The following is a 14,705-nucleotide window of genomic DNA, read 5'->3' on the forward strand; positions in this document are numbered from 1 at the left end:
TTAATCGAACCTCACAGGTACCTCGCAGGCACTATACTTTTTATAAACTCAAGGTGTGTTCAACCCTGCATCAAGCAAGTCCATTGCACTGCTCTCCCAACAGCACCAACAGCATTTGCTCACGTCATGTCTCTGCGCTGCGTTTTGGTGGTTCTTGCAATGTTTCAATCTTTTTCATTATGATATTTGTTATGGGGATCTGCGATGTTACTATGTTATATGATCCATGTTCCTAGGTTATGTGATCTTTGATGTTACTATGACTTGCTGAAGGCTAAAGTATTCTTAATTAAGGTATGTACACTGATTGGTAGACTTCCCTGTAGCTCAAACAGTAAAGAGTCTGCCTGCCATGCAGGGAACCAGGGTTCGATTCCTGGGTTGGGAAGCTCCTCTGGAGAAGGGAATGGCAATCCACTCCAGTATTCTTGCCTGCAGAATTCCATGGACAGAGAAGCCTGGTGGGCTACAGTCCATGGGGTTGCAAAGAGTTGGACACGACTGAGCGACTAACACACACACACTGATTTTTAGACTTAATGCTGTTACATACTTAATAGATTATGGTAGAGTATAAACATAATTTTTATATGCACTGGAAAGCCAAAAAAAATGTGTGACTTGCTTTTGTGGTGGTTGGAAACTGAACCCACAATATTTCCAAGGTAAGCCTGTATATACACAGTATGCTGGAAATCACATCCTTTGCAACTTCTTAAACTACTTTTAAAAAATTTAGGTGACAGTGTAAAGAGGTAGTGTAGTTTAAAAAATTTAAGTGTTCAAAGACCTAGACCCAGACCATCAGAGACCACACCACCATAAATGGCATCTTTGAAGTATAACATTCACAGGCTGACACTCCCTGACCTTGCTATCGAGCAGGCAACAGATTCACTCTGCTGCCCCCTTCACCTGCCCAGGTTCCATCTCCCATCAGGACAGGCAGAGCCTGCCTGACCTCTTTGCTTCCTTCTTCTCTCTCTCCATCGCAGCCTCCACACCTCACCAGGGATGTCTTTCTGATACAAGCAGCATCATGAAACTCCCCAGCATAGAATTCTTCAATGAGTCTCCCACCCACAGATAGTGCTTCTGACTCAGCAGCACATTAATCTCATCTCCCCAGCTCTACCCCCATCACCCCCGTACCCACATCCCACCTTCCTAAACCCTTCCCTGAGCCCATGAAGTGCCGAGCCCTGCCAATAATCTTCAGCAATCTTCTTGCCGCTCTCTGCCTGGAATAGTCCTACTCTCCTGTTAAAATGTAGCTCCAAACTCACCTCTTCCCTGAAGCCCTCCAAGACTCATTTCAGGTGTAGACTTACAAGCCAGTCTCCCTGAGAGCTAGTGACTAAGCCAGGTCATTCCTGCCCAAATCAGGAATGTAGCAACTATCCAGTCCATTGATTTAGTCATCTAGTATTTACTGAGCAACTACTATATATCAGGTCTGTTCTAAACACTGAGGACAAAGCAGAGAAAAATCCTTCCCTCACCGAGTTTATGATCTAGCAGAGGGAAGGTAGAACATAAACAGGATAAATGAGCAAAATGTTTCCTTATAGGATGTGAAATGTGCCACAGAGGGACTTTCCTGTGATCCAGTGATTAAGACTTCACGCTGCCAGTGCAAGGGGTGAAGGTTCAATCTCTGGTCAGGGAACTAAGATCCCACATGGTCTGTGGCATGACCAAAAGATTAAGAAAAAAAAAAAGCCACAGGGAAAAATAAAACAGGGAATCAGCTGGGAGTTTCAAGAGGGGGCTCTAGTTCATAGGAGGGCAGTCAGGCAAGGGTCTCCTGAGATGACATTGGAACAGACACCTGAAAGCTTACTCTTCACACATGGTACTGTGACCTCAAAGTACTTTCTTCTCTAAAGTCTCGTTTTATGCTCACAACAGTTTACAGCAGGAAAAACTGTCAAAACCCTTAAATCTAAGTAATTGAGGTCTGCAGAATTTCCACACCATGAGGTTCAAGGATTTGCCAAGGTCTCACAATCACTTGATGTCAGGACAGAAATCCAGATTTTCTTAGGATATAGCAAGCTACCAATGTTTTTATTTTAAAAATAATAATAATAACCCATTTTTCCAAACATGCAGAACTGAGGCAGAGAGCTTGAGCGGAGCCCGCAAGCCCACCTATCTCCTCAGGGTCAGTCTGAAGACCACACATGGGCCCTGCTGACCTGTGGGGCCACCTGGGCACCTGTCTGCCAAAGGCCCACCACCCCCACTTCATGAGCAGATTGCCCTGTCAGCCCATTTTGTGGACTGATGTTTACGTCTGCAAGTGTGAGTCCAAGTTCCTGTCCCCCGAGAAGCAATCCAAAATGTAATACCTTTGCCATATTTCTTCTTTGCATTTCTTTGAAAGTCTGAACTTTGTTTGATCAAATGATAGGGACGGCCAAAAAACTTTGACAGCCAGTTGGAAATTTTTTCTCCACAATCATATGTGTTTACCCTGACAAAAAAGAAAAAGGAAGGATGGTGAACGTTATATAGTATTCCTTTAAGTATCTGAAATAGCAAAATGTTATGTAGTATAATATAACAGAACATAATAGAATATAATGAAGTCCCCAGCAATATAGACACCTAAAATGACAGGTGTGCTTAGGAAGCTGCAGAGAAATTTCCAAGGCATGGGAAGCCCTGAGATTTGTGCTTTTCACAAAGTTTTCAGATCAAATTAAAAGTTTTAGAAATTTCTCTTTCTACCTCTCCGTTTACCTAATCTCGACCAGAAAACATGCGGAAGACAAATTTTCTGATTGTGGGTCCCGATCTTATGGTTCCCAGCCCATCTAATACCCCAACCAATTAAACCCCCCAAACACAAAAATTACTAACTTCATAGTTCACTAGTGGTTCATATAGAAGGCTTTTAAAATGCCAATGGCTTTTAGTGAACACAATAAAGCAGTCAGTGGGCACATCTGTGCTCAGAAAATCATGATACGCATAGTGCTGATCAGACAGCGTTTCCTTCTGCACTGCGAACAAGTCAGTCATGAAGGGATATGTCAAACACAAGCTACACACATCCAACCTGGACTCAAGCTGTTGGCACCTCTGGGTCACACTGGGATGACGAAGGGCTATGTACATGCTCAAGAAAGGTGGGAAGGTGATAGTGTGAGGATGGTGCTCCACCCAATTGGGCATCGTGGGCCCTGGCCGTGCTGGAGACCCATGGGGTGAGCACACTCTGCACCCTCTTGCCAGTTCTTGTGCAGATTTAAACACTCATCAAAGCACATTTTCAATCAGAGTAATGAATTTTGGGTGAATATTTTGGAAAGTTACTATAGCAAATCTTCCATGGAGAGAAATACAGCCATTTCAGGGTGAAAGTGAAGTGAAAGTGAAAGTGTTAGTCACTCTATCGTGTCCGACTCTTTGAGACTCCATGGACTGTAGCCCACCATGCTCCTCTGTTCATGGAATTTTCCAGGGAAGAATACTGGAGTGGGTTGCCATTCCCTTCTCCAGGGGATCTTCCTCATCCAGAGACTGAGTTCACAACTCTTGTACTACAAAGCAGATTCTGTACTGTCTGAGTCTGCAATTATTTATCCCTGGTTTCATGTAGCTGCATCTGAGAGGACTGGCATTTTCTGGTCAATAAAGCCTTTTGGATAGCATAAGCTCAGGCTTCTTATACTGGGAACCATGAGTGCCTGATATCATGAAAATGGACTTAGGTGCATCTTTCAAAGACCAGAGAGAATGTCTACAAAGTGAGGTTTCATTCTTCCCTTCCCTGAGAGTTTCACCTGCCACAGCCTCACCTGTCCGCACAGACTTTGCTTTGGCAAATACGAACTTGCTCACTGTTCTCCTCAAGAGGCACCTCTATAGGCTCCATCCCTAATGAACAAAGGTTAGAGACAAATTTATCATCATGCAAAAAAGAACAAGTATATGTTTTTAAAGTCCATCAGTCTCAAATATACAAGAATTAATGAGCTGGGCAATTGGTTGAGTCAAATAAGCGGCTGGGTCTTAGAAATCTCTTTATAAAAGAGATTCTCGTCATCATTGTCAGCACCAGCAGCAGCAGGTGGGCTGAGCAGCTTTCTCGTGGGAGACCCCGCACTGGAGCAGTCACATCCATAGTCCCTGCGATGCTGAAATCCCTTTAAAGGTGTCTCTCCCTCTGGAGGACTCCACATCCTGATGTCATTGCTCTCTAAGCTACCTAGATCCTCTAGAAATAGACAGGCCGGCATGAAGTCTCGCTCTAGAAGAAGGTCAGCATAGACTGTCAATTCTCCTAGCTGCTAGGAGTCAGCATCAAACTGGATTCCTGAATCAGTCATCATTAGTGCTAAAAAAAAAACAAAACTGTTACCATGTCAGTGGAGTTGGGCAGTGATTCTTCTCTAAAAAGTTTTTATACACATTATACATACAAAGGAGCAAATAACATATGTACATAAACTTAGAATAAAATATGCGGAAGAAACTAGAGGAAATTGATCCCGGGCCACTGAAGAGTGTGAGATTGTTGACAAAGGCTGGAACAGCTGAGGCATGCTGCCACTCTGCATGCCTTCTTATCCTTCACGAGTCATTAAAAATACAGGGAAAGGCATGAAGCCAAGACGCCTGAGTAGAATTCGTGGTGGCCCTTCTCTGTGGACGCCTCCTCTGCGGCCCACCTGTGCTCTCCAGCCATACAGATTCATGTTGATGTTTGGTAGAAACCAATACAATACTATAAAGCAATTATCCTTCAATTAAAAATAAGTAAATTTTGAAAAATTTACACACAAATGTTCATAGCAGCATTATTCCTAATAACCACAAGTGGAAACAATCTAAATATCCATCAACTGATAAGCGGATAAAAAAATAAGTATGCCTAATTGTTCAACAGTATGATGATCCTTAGAAATATTATGCTAAGCAAAAGAAGTCAGTCATATATTATATGATCCCAATTACATGAAACATCCAGAAGAGGCAAATCCATAGATACAGAAAGTAGATTAGTAGTGACCAGGACTGGGGATGAGGTTGGGAATAGGAAGTGACTGCTAGTGGGTATGGGCTTTCTCATTTAGGATGATGACAAAGTGTTCTAAAGTTTATTGTGGTGATGATTGTAAATATACAAGAATAATAATAATTGAGTGGTACAGTTTAAATGAATACATTTTGTGGAATGTTATATAAATATTGATCAGGCTAGAAGAAGTAAATTAAAAGGTGGAAAATTATATACTATGCAAACACTAACCGAATCAGAGCTCAATGGTAGGATTTGTAACAAAGAATTTCACACTTCAAACTTTGGAACAAAGAAAATTATGATGTATAAAGAGGAACATTATTTAAAGAGGGACCAATTCACCAATAAGTCAATCATACTATGTGAAGCAAAAACTAACAGAACTAAGGAGAAAGCAGACAAATCGACAATTACAGTTGAAGACTTCAACACTCTTTTTTCAGTCATTAACAGAACTAGTAGCCAGTGCATAAAAAGCCAGCAGGTGTATAGAAAAACAACAATACTGATCAACAAAGTGGATATAACTGACATCTACAGAACACTCCACCCAACAACAGAATACACATTCTTCTCAAGCGTATATGGAACACTCATGACAATAAATCACATCCTTGGTTATAAGCCAAAACTTAACAAATTTTAATGAATTTAAAATCTACAAAGTAAGTACTCTCTTTTGGAGAGTTTATGGAATTAAACTAAACTCAATAACAGAATGAAAATAAGAACATCTCCAAATACATAGAAATTAACACACTTCTGTAATCGATGGGTCAAAATGAATATACAGAAAGCAAGTAAGTACATCAAAAGTTGCTTAACATCATTAGCCAGTAGGGAAACCAAATTAAAATCATGATGGGATGCCATTACACACCTATTAAAATAAATAAAACAAAACACTGACAAAAACTGACTGGATGTGGAGCAACTAGAACTCTCATACATTACTGGTGGAAATGAAAACAATACATTCCAGAAAATGGTCTGGAAGTTTCTTTTAAAAGTAAATTACCCTTACTATATGACCCTGCAATCAACTCTTAGTATTTATTCTAAAGAAATGAAAACTTCTGAGCACCCAAAAATCTGTACATGAATATTAAAAGCAGCTCTATTCATAATTGCTCAGAACTAGAAATGACTCAGATGCCCTTCAGTAGATTAAAGGAGGACATACCACACTCTGGTAGGTCCATACAATGGAATAATGCTGCTGCTGCTTCTAAGTCGCTTCAGTCGTGTCCGACTCTGTGCAATCCCAGAGACGGCAGCCCGCCAGGCTACCCCATCCCTGGGATTCTCCAGGCAAGAACACTGGAGTGGGTTGCCATTTCCTTCTCCAATGCATGAAAGTGAAAAGTGAAAGTAAAGTCGCTCAGTCGCGTCCAATTCTCCGCGACCCCATGGACTGCAGCCTACCAGGCTACTCAACAATTAAAAAAAAAAAAGAATAAACTACTGATTTGTGCAATAACTTAGATGGGACTTAAAGGCATCATGCTGAGTGAAAGAAGCCAACATCAAAAGCTCACAGATTGTGTGTTTACATTTATATAACATCCTCAAACAAAAACTAGCAGTGATAATTTTTTAAAGGGTAGAGATAGAGCTTTGACTGCCAGGTGTTAAGGATGCGGAAAAGAGAGACTGAAAAGAGATAGCATGAAGGAGTTTTCTGGGGTTTTGTTTCTTGTTGTCTATCTTGATTACGGGAGTGACTATTCAATTGTGTGCATGTGTAAAAATTCATACAGAGAACAAAAGGCCAAGAGTGGACAAGACAATTTGGAGGCATGAGGTAGAAGGACAAGCCCTATCGGTTATTATTGTTCAGTCACTCAGTCGTTTCCGAGTCTTTGTGACCCCATGGACTGCAGCACGCCTGGCTTCCCTGTCCTTTACCATCTCCTGGAGCTTGCTCAAACTCATGTCCGTCAAGTCAGTGATGCCACCCAACCATCTTATCCTCTGTCATCCCCTTCTCCTCCCGCCTTCAATCTTTCCCAGCATTAGGGTCTTTTCCAATGATTCGGCTTTTCCCATCAGGTCACCAAAGTATTGGAGCTTTAGCTTCAACATCAGCCCTTCCAATGAATATTCTGAACTGATTTCCTTTAGGATTGACTGGTTGGATCTCCTTGCTGTCCAAGGGACTCTCAAGAGTCTTCTCCAAAACCACAGTTCAAATGTATCAATTCTTGGGCACTCAGCCTTCTTTGTGGTCCAACTCTCACATCTGTACATGACTACTAGAAAAACCGTAGCTTCGACTATATGAACCTTTGTCAGCAAAGTAATGTTTCTGTTTTTTAATATGCTATCTAGGTTTGTCATAGCTTTTCCTCCAAGGAGCAAGCATCTTTCAATTTCATGGCTGCAGTCACCATCTGCAGTGATTTTGGAGCCCAAGAAAATAAAATTTGTCATTGTTTCCATTTTTTCTCATCGATTGGCCATGAAGTGACGGGACCAGATGCCATGATCTTAGTTTTTTGAATGTTGAGTTTTAAGCCAGCTTTTTCACTCTCCTCTTTCACTTTCATCAAGAGGCTCTTTAGATCCTCTTTGCTTTCTGCCATTAGGGTGGTGTCATCTGCACATTCGAGGTTATTGATATTTCTCCTGGCAATCTTGATTCCAGCTTGAGCTTCATCCAGTCTGGCATTTCACATGATGTACTGTGCATGTATGTTAAATAAGCAAAGTGACAAAATACAGCCTTGACATACTCCTTTCCCAGTTTTGAACCTGTCTATTGTTCCATGTCTGGTTCTGTTACTTCTTGACCTGCATACAGTTTTCTCAGGAGGCAGGTAAGGTGGTCTGGTATTCCCATCTCTTGAAAAAATTTTCCAAAGTTTGCTTTGATTCACACAATCAAAGGCTTTCCGTTCAGTTCAGTTCAGTCACTTAGTCGTGTCCAACTCTTTGCGGCCCCATGAATCACAGCACACCAGGCGTCCCTGTGCATCACAAACTCCCGGAATTCACTCAGACTCGCGTCCATCGAGTCAGTGATGCCATCAAGCCATCTCATCCTCTGTCATCCCCTTCTCCTCCTGCCCCCAATCCCTCCCAGCATCAGAGTCTTTTCCAATGAGTCAACTCTTCACATGAGGTGGCCAAAGTACTGGAGTTTCAGCTTTAGCATCATTCCTTCCCAGGAAATCCCAGGGCTGATCTCCTTCAGAATGGACTGGTTGGATCTAGTGATTTATCACAGTCAATGAAGCAGAAGTAGATTATCAGTTACTGAGATTCAGTATATAGTTCTAGTAGTGACAGTGGCTCATTGGTTCAAGAAAAAATAAACCACTGAGGCAGAATGGAACACTGACAGCCAAGAAACATGATCACTGAATCTACGGGAGTGGCATATATCACAAAAGTATAGCTATAAGTTAGGGGGGAAACTGGCATATTCTGTAAATGGTAGGTGGAGTGCAGAAGAAGGAGTGAGAGCACAGGGAAGCACATAGGGAATTTCATCTGTATCTGAAATGTTTTTATTTCTTACGGAGGCGGAGAAAGAGGATGTGCAGAAGGGAGAAAGAAGGTGGGTAATAAGAGGAGAGAGAGGGAAGGAGGATGGAGATGAGGAGGAGAAATTGAAGCAAATGCAGCCAAATGCTAAGTTTGTTAAAACTGGATGATGTAAGTGTGTTCAGTTCAGTTCAGTCGCTCTGTCGTGTCCAACTCTTTGTGACCCCATGATCCACGGCACACCAGGCCTCCCTGTCCATCACCAACTCCTGGAGTTCACCAAAACCATGTCCATTGAGTCGGTGATGCCATCCAACCATCTCATCCTCTGTCGTCCCCTTCTCCTCCTGCCCTCAATCTTTCCCAGCATCAGGGTCTTTTCAAATGAGTCAGCTCTTCACATCAGGTGGCCAAAGTACTGGAGTTTCAGCTTCAACATCAGTCCTTCCAATGAGTACCCAGGACTGATCTCCTTAAGGATAGATCTTCTAGCAGTGCAAGGGACTCTCAAGAGTCTTCTCCAACAACAGTTCAAAAGCATCAATTCTTCAGCGCTCAGCTTTCTTCATAGTCCAACTCTCACATCCATACATGACCACTAGAAAAACCATAGCCTTGACTAGACGGACCTTTGTTGGCAAAGTAATGTCTCTGCTTTTGAATATGCTGTCTAGGTTGGTCATAACTTTCCTTCCAAGGAGTAAGCGTCTTTTAATTTCATGACTGCAGTCACCATCTGCAGTGATTTTGGAACCCAGAAAAATAGTCAGCCACTGTTTCCACTGTTTCCCCATCTATTTGCCAGGAAGTGATGGGACCAGACGCCATGATCTTAGTTTTCTAAATGTTGAGCTTTAAGTCAACTTTTTCACTCTCCTCTTTTACTTTCATCAAGAGGCTCTTTAGTTATTTTTTACTTTCTGCCATAAGGGTGGTGTCATCTGCATATCTGAGCTTATTGATATTTCTTCCAGCAGTCTTGATTCCAGTTTGTGCTTCCTTCAGCCCAGCATTTCTCATGATGTACTCTGCATAGAAGTTAAATAAGCAAGGTGACAATATACAGCCTTGACATACTCCTTTTCCTATTTGGAACCAGTCTGTTGTTCCATGTCCAGTTCTAACTGTTGCTTCCTGACCTGCATACAGGTTTCTCAAGAGGCAGGTCAAGTGGTCTGGTATTCCCATCTCTTTCAGAATTTTCCACAGTTTCTTGTGATCCACACAAAGGCTTTGGCATAGTCAATAAAGCAGAAATAGATGTTTTTCTGGAACTCTCTTGCTTTTTCCATGATCCAGTGGATGTTGGCAATTTGATCTCTGGTTCCTCTGCCTTTTCTAAAACCAGCTTGAACATCTGGAAGTTCATGGTTCACGTATTACTGAAGCCTGGCTTGGAGAATTTTAAGCATTACTTTACTAGTGTGTGAGATGAGTGCAATTGTGCGGTAGTTGGAGCATTCTTTGGCATTGCCTTTCTTTGGGATTGGAATGAAAACTGACCTTTTCCAGTCCCGTGGCCATTGCTGAGTTTTCCAAATTTGCTGGCATATTGAGTGCAGCACTTTCACAGCATCATCTTTCAGGATTTGAAATAGCTCAACTGGAATTCCATCACCTCCACTAGCTTTGTTCATAGTGATGCTCCCTAAGGCCCACTTGACTTCAGATTCCAGGATGTCTGGCTCTAGGTGAGTGATCACACCATCGTGATTATCCGGGTCGTGAAGATCTTTTTGTACAGTTCTTCTGTGTATTTTTGTCACCTCTTCTCAATATCTTCTGCTTCTGTTGGGTCCATACTATTTCTGCCCTTTATTGAGCCCATCTTTGCATGAAACGTTCCCTTGGTATCTCTAATTTTCTTGAAGAGATCTCTAGTGTTTCCCATTCTATTGTTTTCCTCTATTTCTTTGCATTGATCGCTGAGGAAGGCTTTCTTATCTCTCCTTGCTACTCTTTGGAATTCTGCATTCAAATGGGTATATCTTTCCTTTTCTCCTTTGCTTTTTGCTTCCCTTCTTTTCACAGCTATTTGTAAGGCCTCCTCAGACAGCCATTTTTCTTTTTTGCATTTCTTTTTCTTGGGGATGGTCTTCATTCCTGTCTCCTGTACAATGTCACGAACTTCCATCCATAGTTCATCAGGCACTCTGTCTATCAGACCTAGTCCCTTAAATCTATTTCTCATTTCCACTGTATAATCATAAGGGATTTGATTTAGGTCATACCTGAATGATCTAGTGGTTTTCTCCACTTTCTTCAATTTCAGTCTGAATTTGGCAATAAGGAGTTCATGATCTGAGCCACAGTCAGCTCCCAGTCTTGTTTTTGCTGACTGTATAGAGCTTCTCCATCTTGGCTGCAAAGAATATAATCAGTCTGATTTCAGTGTTGACCATCTGGTGATGTCCATGTGTAGTCTTCCCTTGTGTTGTTGGAAGAGGGTGTTTGCTATGACCAGTGTCTTCTCTTGGCAGAACTCTATTAGCCTTTGTCCTGCTTCATTCTGTACTCCAAGGCCAAATTTGCCTGTTACTCCATGTGTTTCTTGACTTCCTACTTTTGCATTCCAGTCCCCTATAATGAAAAAAGACATCTTTTGGGGGTGTTAGCTCTAGAAGGTCTTGTAGGTCTTCATTAAACTGTTCAACTTCAGCTTCTTCAGCGTTACTGGTTGGGGCATAGACTTGGATTACCATGATATTGAACGGTTTGCCTTGGAAACAGAGATCATTCTGTTGTTTTTGAGGTTGCATCTTATTCACATTTGTGCTGTCCAACACTGTAGCCACTACATGTATTAATTTAAATTAAATAAAATGTAAAATTTAGCTCCAGCATCCTGCACATTACACATACTCAGTAGCCACATCAGATTGATGGCTACCAAACAGCACGATGTAGATGCTGAACATTTCCATCATCACATAGGGGTCCACTGGACAGAGCTGGTCTACTGTCTATGTGTTAGACAGTTCATAATAAAAATCCACAAAGAAGAATTAAAGCTTGCAGAAGCTATGAAGAGTGAAGGAAATAAAACTAATGTAAGTGAAAGGACAACATATAATTTCAAACTCAACACCTCTTTACTTTCTGATTGGATGGTCAGATCTTTACCTTTTCCCAGAAATATCCTCCACACACAAACACACAAACAAACAAACAAACAAACAAACAAAAGAGGAAGAAACTTCCTATTGTCTCTTCTATACATCATTTCACTTCCTTTTGGAATATTTTAATATTTAGTGGAGGAAAAGTCATGATTTCATTTTATGAGAATAAAGCTACTCTTGACAACTACTCTGTAAAAGTGAACCCTGTTTTCAGACCTTGGGCTTTGATGACCATGATCCTCCGCTGCAGGTCAATGAAGGGCTGGATCAGGCAGAGCCGGGGCTCCTGTTTCTGACTCAGGCAAATGCCATTGTGATTCACAACCATCCAGCTTCGGTCATACAGCAGCCCTTGACTTCCTAGAGGCCACCTGGTCACCTAAAAAAAAAAACAGTGTATTTTAAGCCAGCGCTCCTCACAAATGATCTTCTCATTTATTGCACAGGGGCTGCACTGATGCACATGGGCTTCAGGAATTCAGCACAGACTCCTGAAGGACGAAAGGGTGGAAGAGAAGGAAACAAAGACAGGGACTTTCCTGATGCCCTTGTGGTTAGGAGTCCACCTTGAAATGCAGGAGATGTGGGCATGATCCCTGGTGAGAGAACGAAGATCCCACGTGCCTCGGAACGACTCAGCCCCTGCACCTCGACTACTGAACCCTCGCTCTGAAGCCTTCATGCCACAACGCAAGTGCCTGCGAACCACAATTACGGGGCCTGAGCACCTGCCAGGAGTAGCGTCTACGTGTGTGTGTGTGCTCAGTCATGCCCAACTCTTTAAGACCCCATGGACTGTAACCTGCCAGGCTCCTCTATCCATAGAACTCCCCAGGCAAGAATACTGGAGTGGCTTGACATTTCCTTCTCCGGGGGATCTTCCTGACCTGGGAATCGAACCCGCATCTCTTGTGTCTCCTGCATTGGCAGGCGGGTTCTTTACCACAAGTGCCACCTGGGAAGCCCAGGGGCTGCAACCAAAGATGCCACATCACACAGCAGAGAACTCATGTGCCTCAACTAAAACCTGATGCAGCCAAAGAAACAAACATTTAAAGAAGAAGAGGACAATGCAAAGGAGACTATGGGATCAAGGGACCTTCCATTTAGCCTCCAGATCCAGTTCCATCCTTGTGTGGAACACTTCAGTGTGCCTTTTGAGTGGGTAACACGTGTGCCTAGCAGGGACATGGGGAGCAGGCCTCTGCCCACCCTGTGCCCTCTCCCCACAGGTCTCTGCTGCTCCCGCTTTCTGTGTGTCCTTCCACACCGGTGGATGCCTGAGCAGGCATATCCTCGTAATATAGCACAAATGGTGGCTCCACTGAAATGGTCACTGAGCTGATCCATCTTGAGTGTATAAAATATGTATATTCCTCAATGCTTCATATTTCTACTAAATTAAAATACAAATTATGGCCAGTGCCTAGATCTTGCACTTAATACCATTCTCCAATAAAAACAACCAGGACTTCTTGGAGAAACGGTTTATTCTAGGGCTGGGTCAGGAAATATACAACAGTGATTTACACATATATACACAGTATTGGATTATAACCTAAAATATAAATTAAATACTCGTGAGTCCATACTGATATAAATAAATGATTAAATAGAAAGGTCAACTCTCTCATATAGAAGAAGTCTGAATTATTGATGTAGATGGCCCCCTCTCAAGAAGGTAGAGCATAACTCCTTACCCACTAAGTGTGGGCTACCCTTAGTCACTTGCCTCTAAAGGGCACAGTATGGGAATGAGTGGAGGGGGAACTGACAGTGAAGAACGCTGGCAAACACTATGAGACCCAGGTTAACATCAGTAGTGATAAGCCACAACGATACTATATACCCTGACATGATACGATAAGAACTTTATCTCTGTGGTCCTCCTGCCGTAAAACCCCAAACCCCAGTCTAATCCCCAAAAAGACATTAGACAAAAACAAACTGATGGATATTCTAATAAATACCTGGCCAGTATTCCTTAACACAATCAAGGTGCTGAAAACAGGGAAAGTCTAAGAAACTGGTACAACCCCAGAGGAGCCTAAGGAGACACGAGAGCTAAACATAACGTGGTGTTTTGGATGGGATCCAGAACACAAAAAGCACATTAGGGGAAAAATAATGAAATATCAATAGTGTGAGACCAGGTCTTTGCAGTTTTGTCCACAGGTTACACCCACTATTTTCAGCACTGCCTGCTGTTTGTTAAAGAAGGGCGCACACCACCCACTGCTTTTGAAATAGTATTATGCTAAAGAGACCAACATTCTTGCACAACTGTGCAAGAATCAATTTCACCCTTCTGTTTTCCTCTGAGCACCCAAGTTAACCACCCAAAGGAGTCTGAAAACTTCCAATGGGGGTAATGATGAAAGGGAAGAATATTTAATTGGGGGCACTTTGGGGTGGGTCCTTGAGGGAGGGGCCTCAGTGAAGACGGAGGCTTCAGGGGGAGGAAGTGAAGGAGAGGAGCTTCCGGCCTGGGGTGAGTGCGGCGCAGATCTCTAGGAGGAACAATGTGAAGGGAAACTGCTCCTCCAGCCAGGGGAGCCCTGTACCCAAGAAGCAGAAACGCGGTGCAGCGGGGGGTGGGGTGGGGTTGGCACTTTGAGGACTGACAAGCCTGGCGCTTACATCTCACCTCCGACAGTTATCATCGGCTTTGGACAACTTACCACCCTCCTGAGCCTTGGCTCTGTCATGTATTATATAAAATGGACATTATTGTTGTTGGATTAGGTGAAAACCAAAACAGTGCATAAAACGTAAAGCAACTGAATGTAACAGGTGACCCACAGATGTCAATCCCTTTACTCTGCCCTTCACTTGCCTTCTGTATCAGACATCCTCTCCCCACAGACCATGGCTGCTCCTGCTGGCAGAACCCTTGAGTTCAGCAATATTAGGGGCCAAGCCCAGAATCCACCACTAAGTCACTATTTCTTTCAGAAAACATGTTTTGAATTACAAATAACTTTTTAGAAGACAATCTATTATTGGGTGGCATTTCTCCATGGATCTTTCATTTCTGCATGTCTGTTTTAACAAGCAGA

General features: G+C 42.6%; 1 protein-coding gene across 2 annotated transcripts in view; it reads right to left on the bottom strand.

Moving 5' to 3' along the window:
• Positions 1-14,705, bottom strand: part of MOCOS (molybdenum cofactor sulfurase) — a 68,396-nt gene that overhangs the window by 14,976 nt on the left and 38,715 nt on the right. For both annotated transcript variants that reach the window (XM_027960806.2, XM_027960805.2), the window contains exons 9-11: positions 11,863-12,025; positions 3,810-3,888; positions 2,355-2,479 (exon numbers count right to left, since the gene is read on the bottom strand). In XM_027960806.2, coding sequence (XP_027816607.2) covers positions 2,355-2,479; positions 3,810-3,888; positions 11,863-12,025 — 367 coding nt within the window. The remainder of the gene's footprint in view (positions 1-2,354; positions 2,480-3,809; positions 3,889-11,862; positions 12,026-14,705) is intronic.

This window comes from Ovis aries, chromosome 23 (assembly GCF_016772045.2).
Source record: "Ovis aries strain OAR_USU_Benz2616 breed Rambouillet chromosome 23, ARS-UI_Ramb_v3.0, whole genome shotgun sequence".
NCBI lineage: Eukaryota > Metazoa > Chordata > Mammalia > Artiodactyla > Bovidae > Ovis > Ovis aries.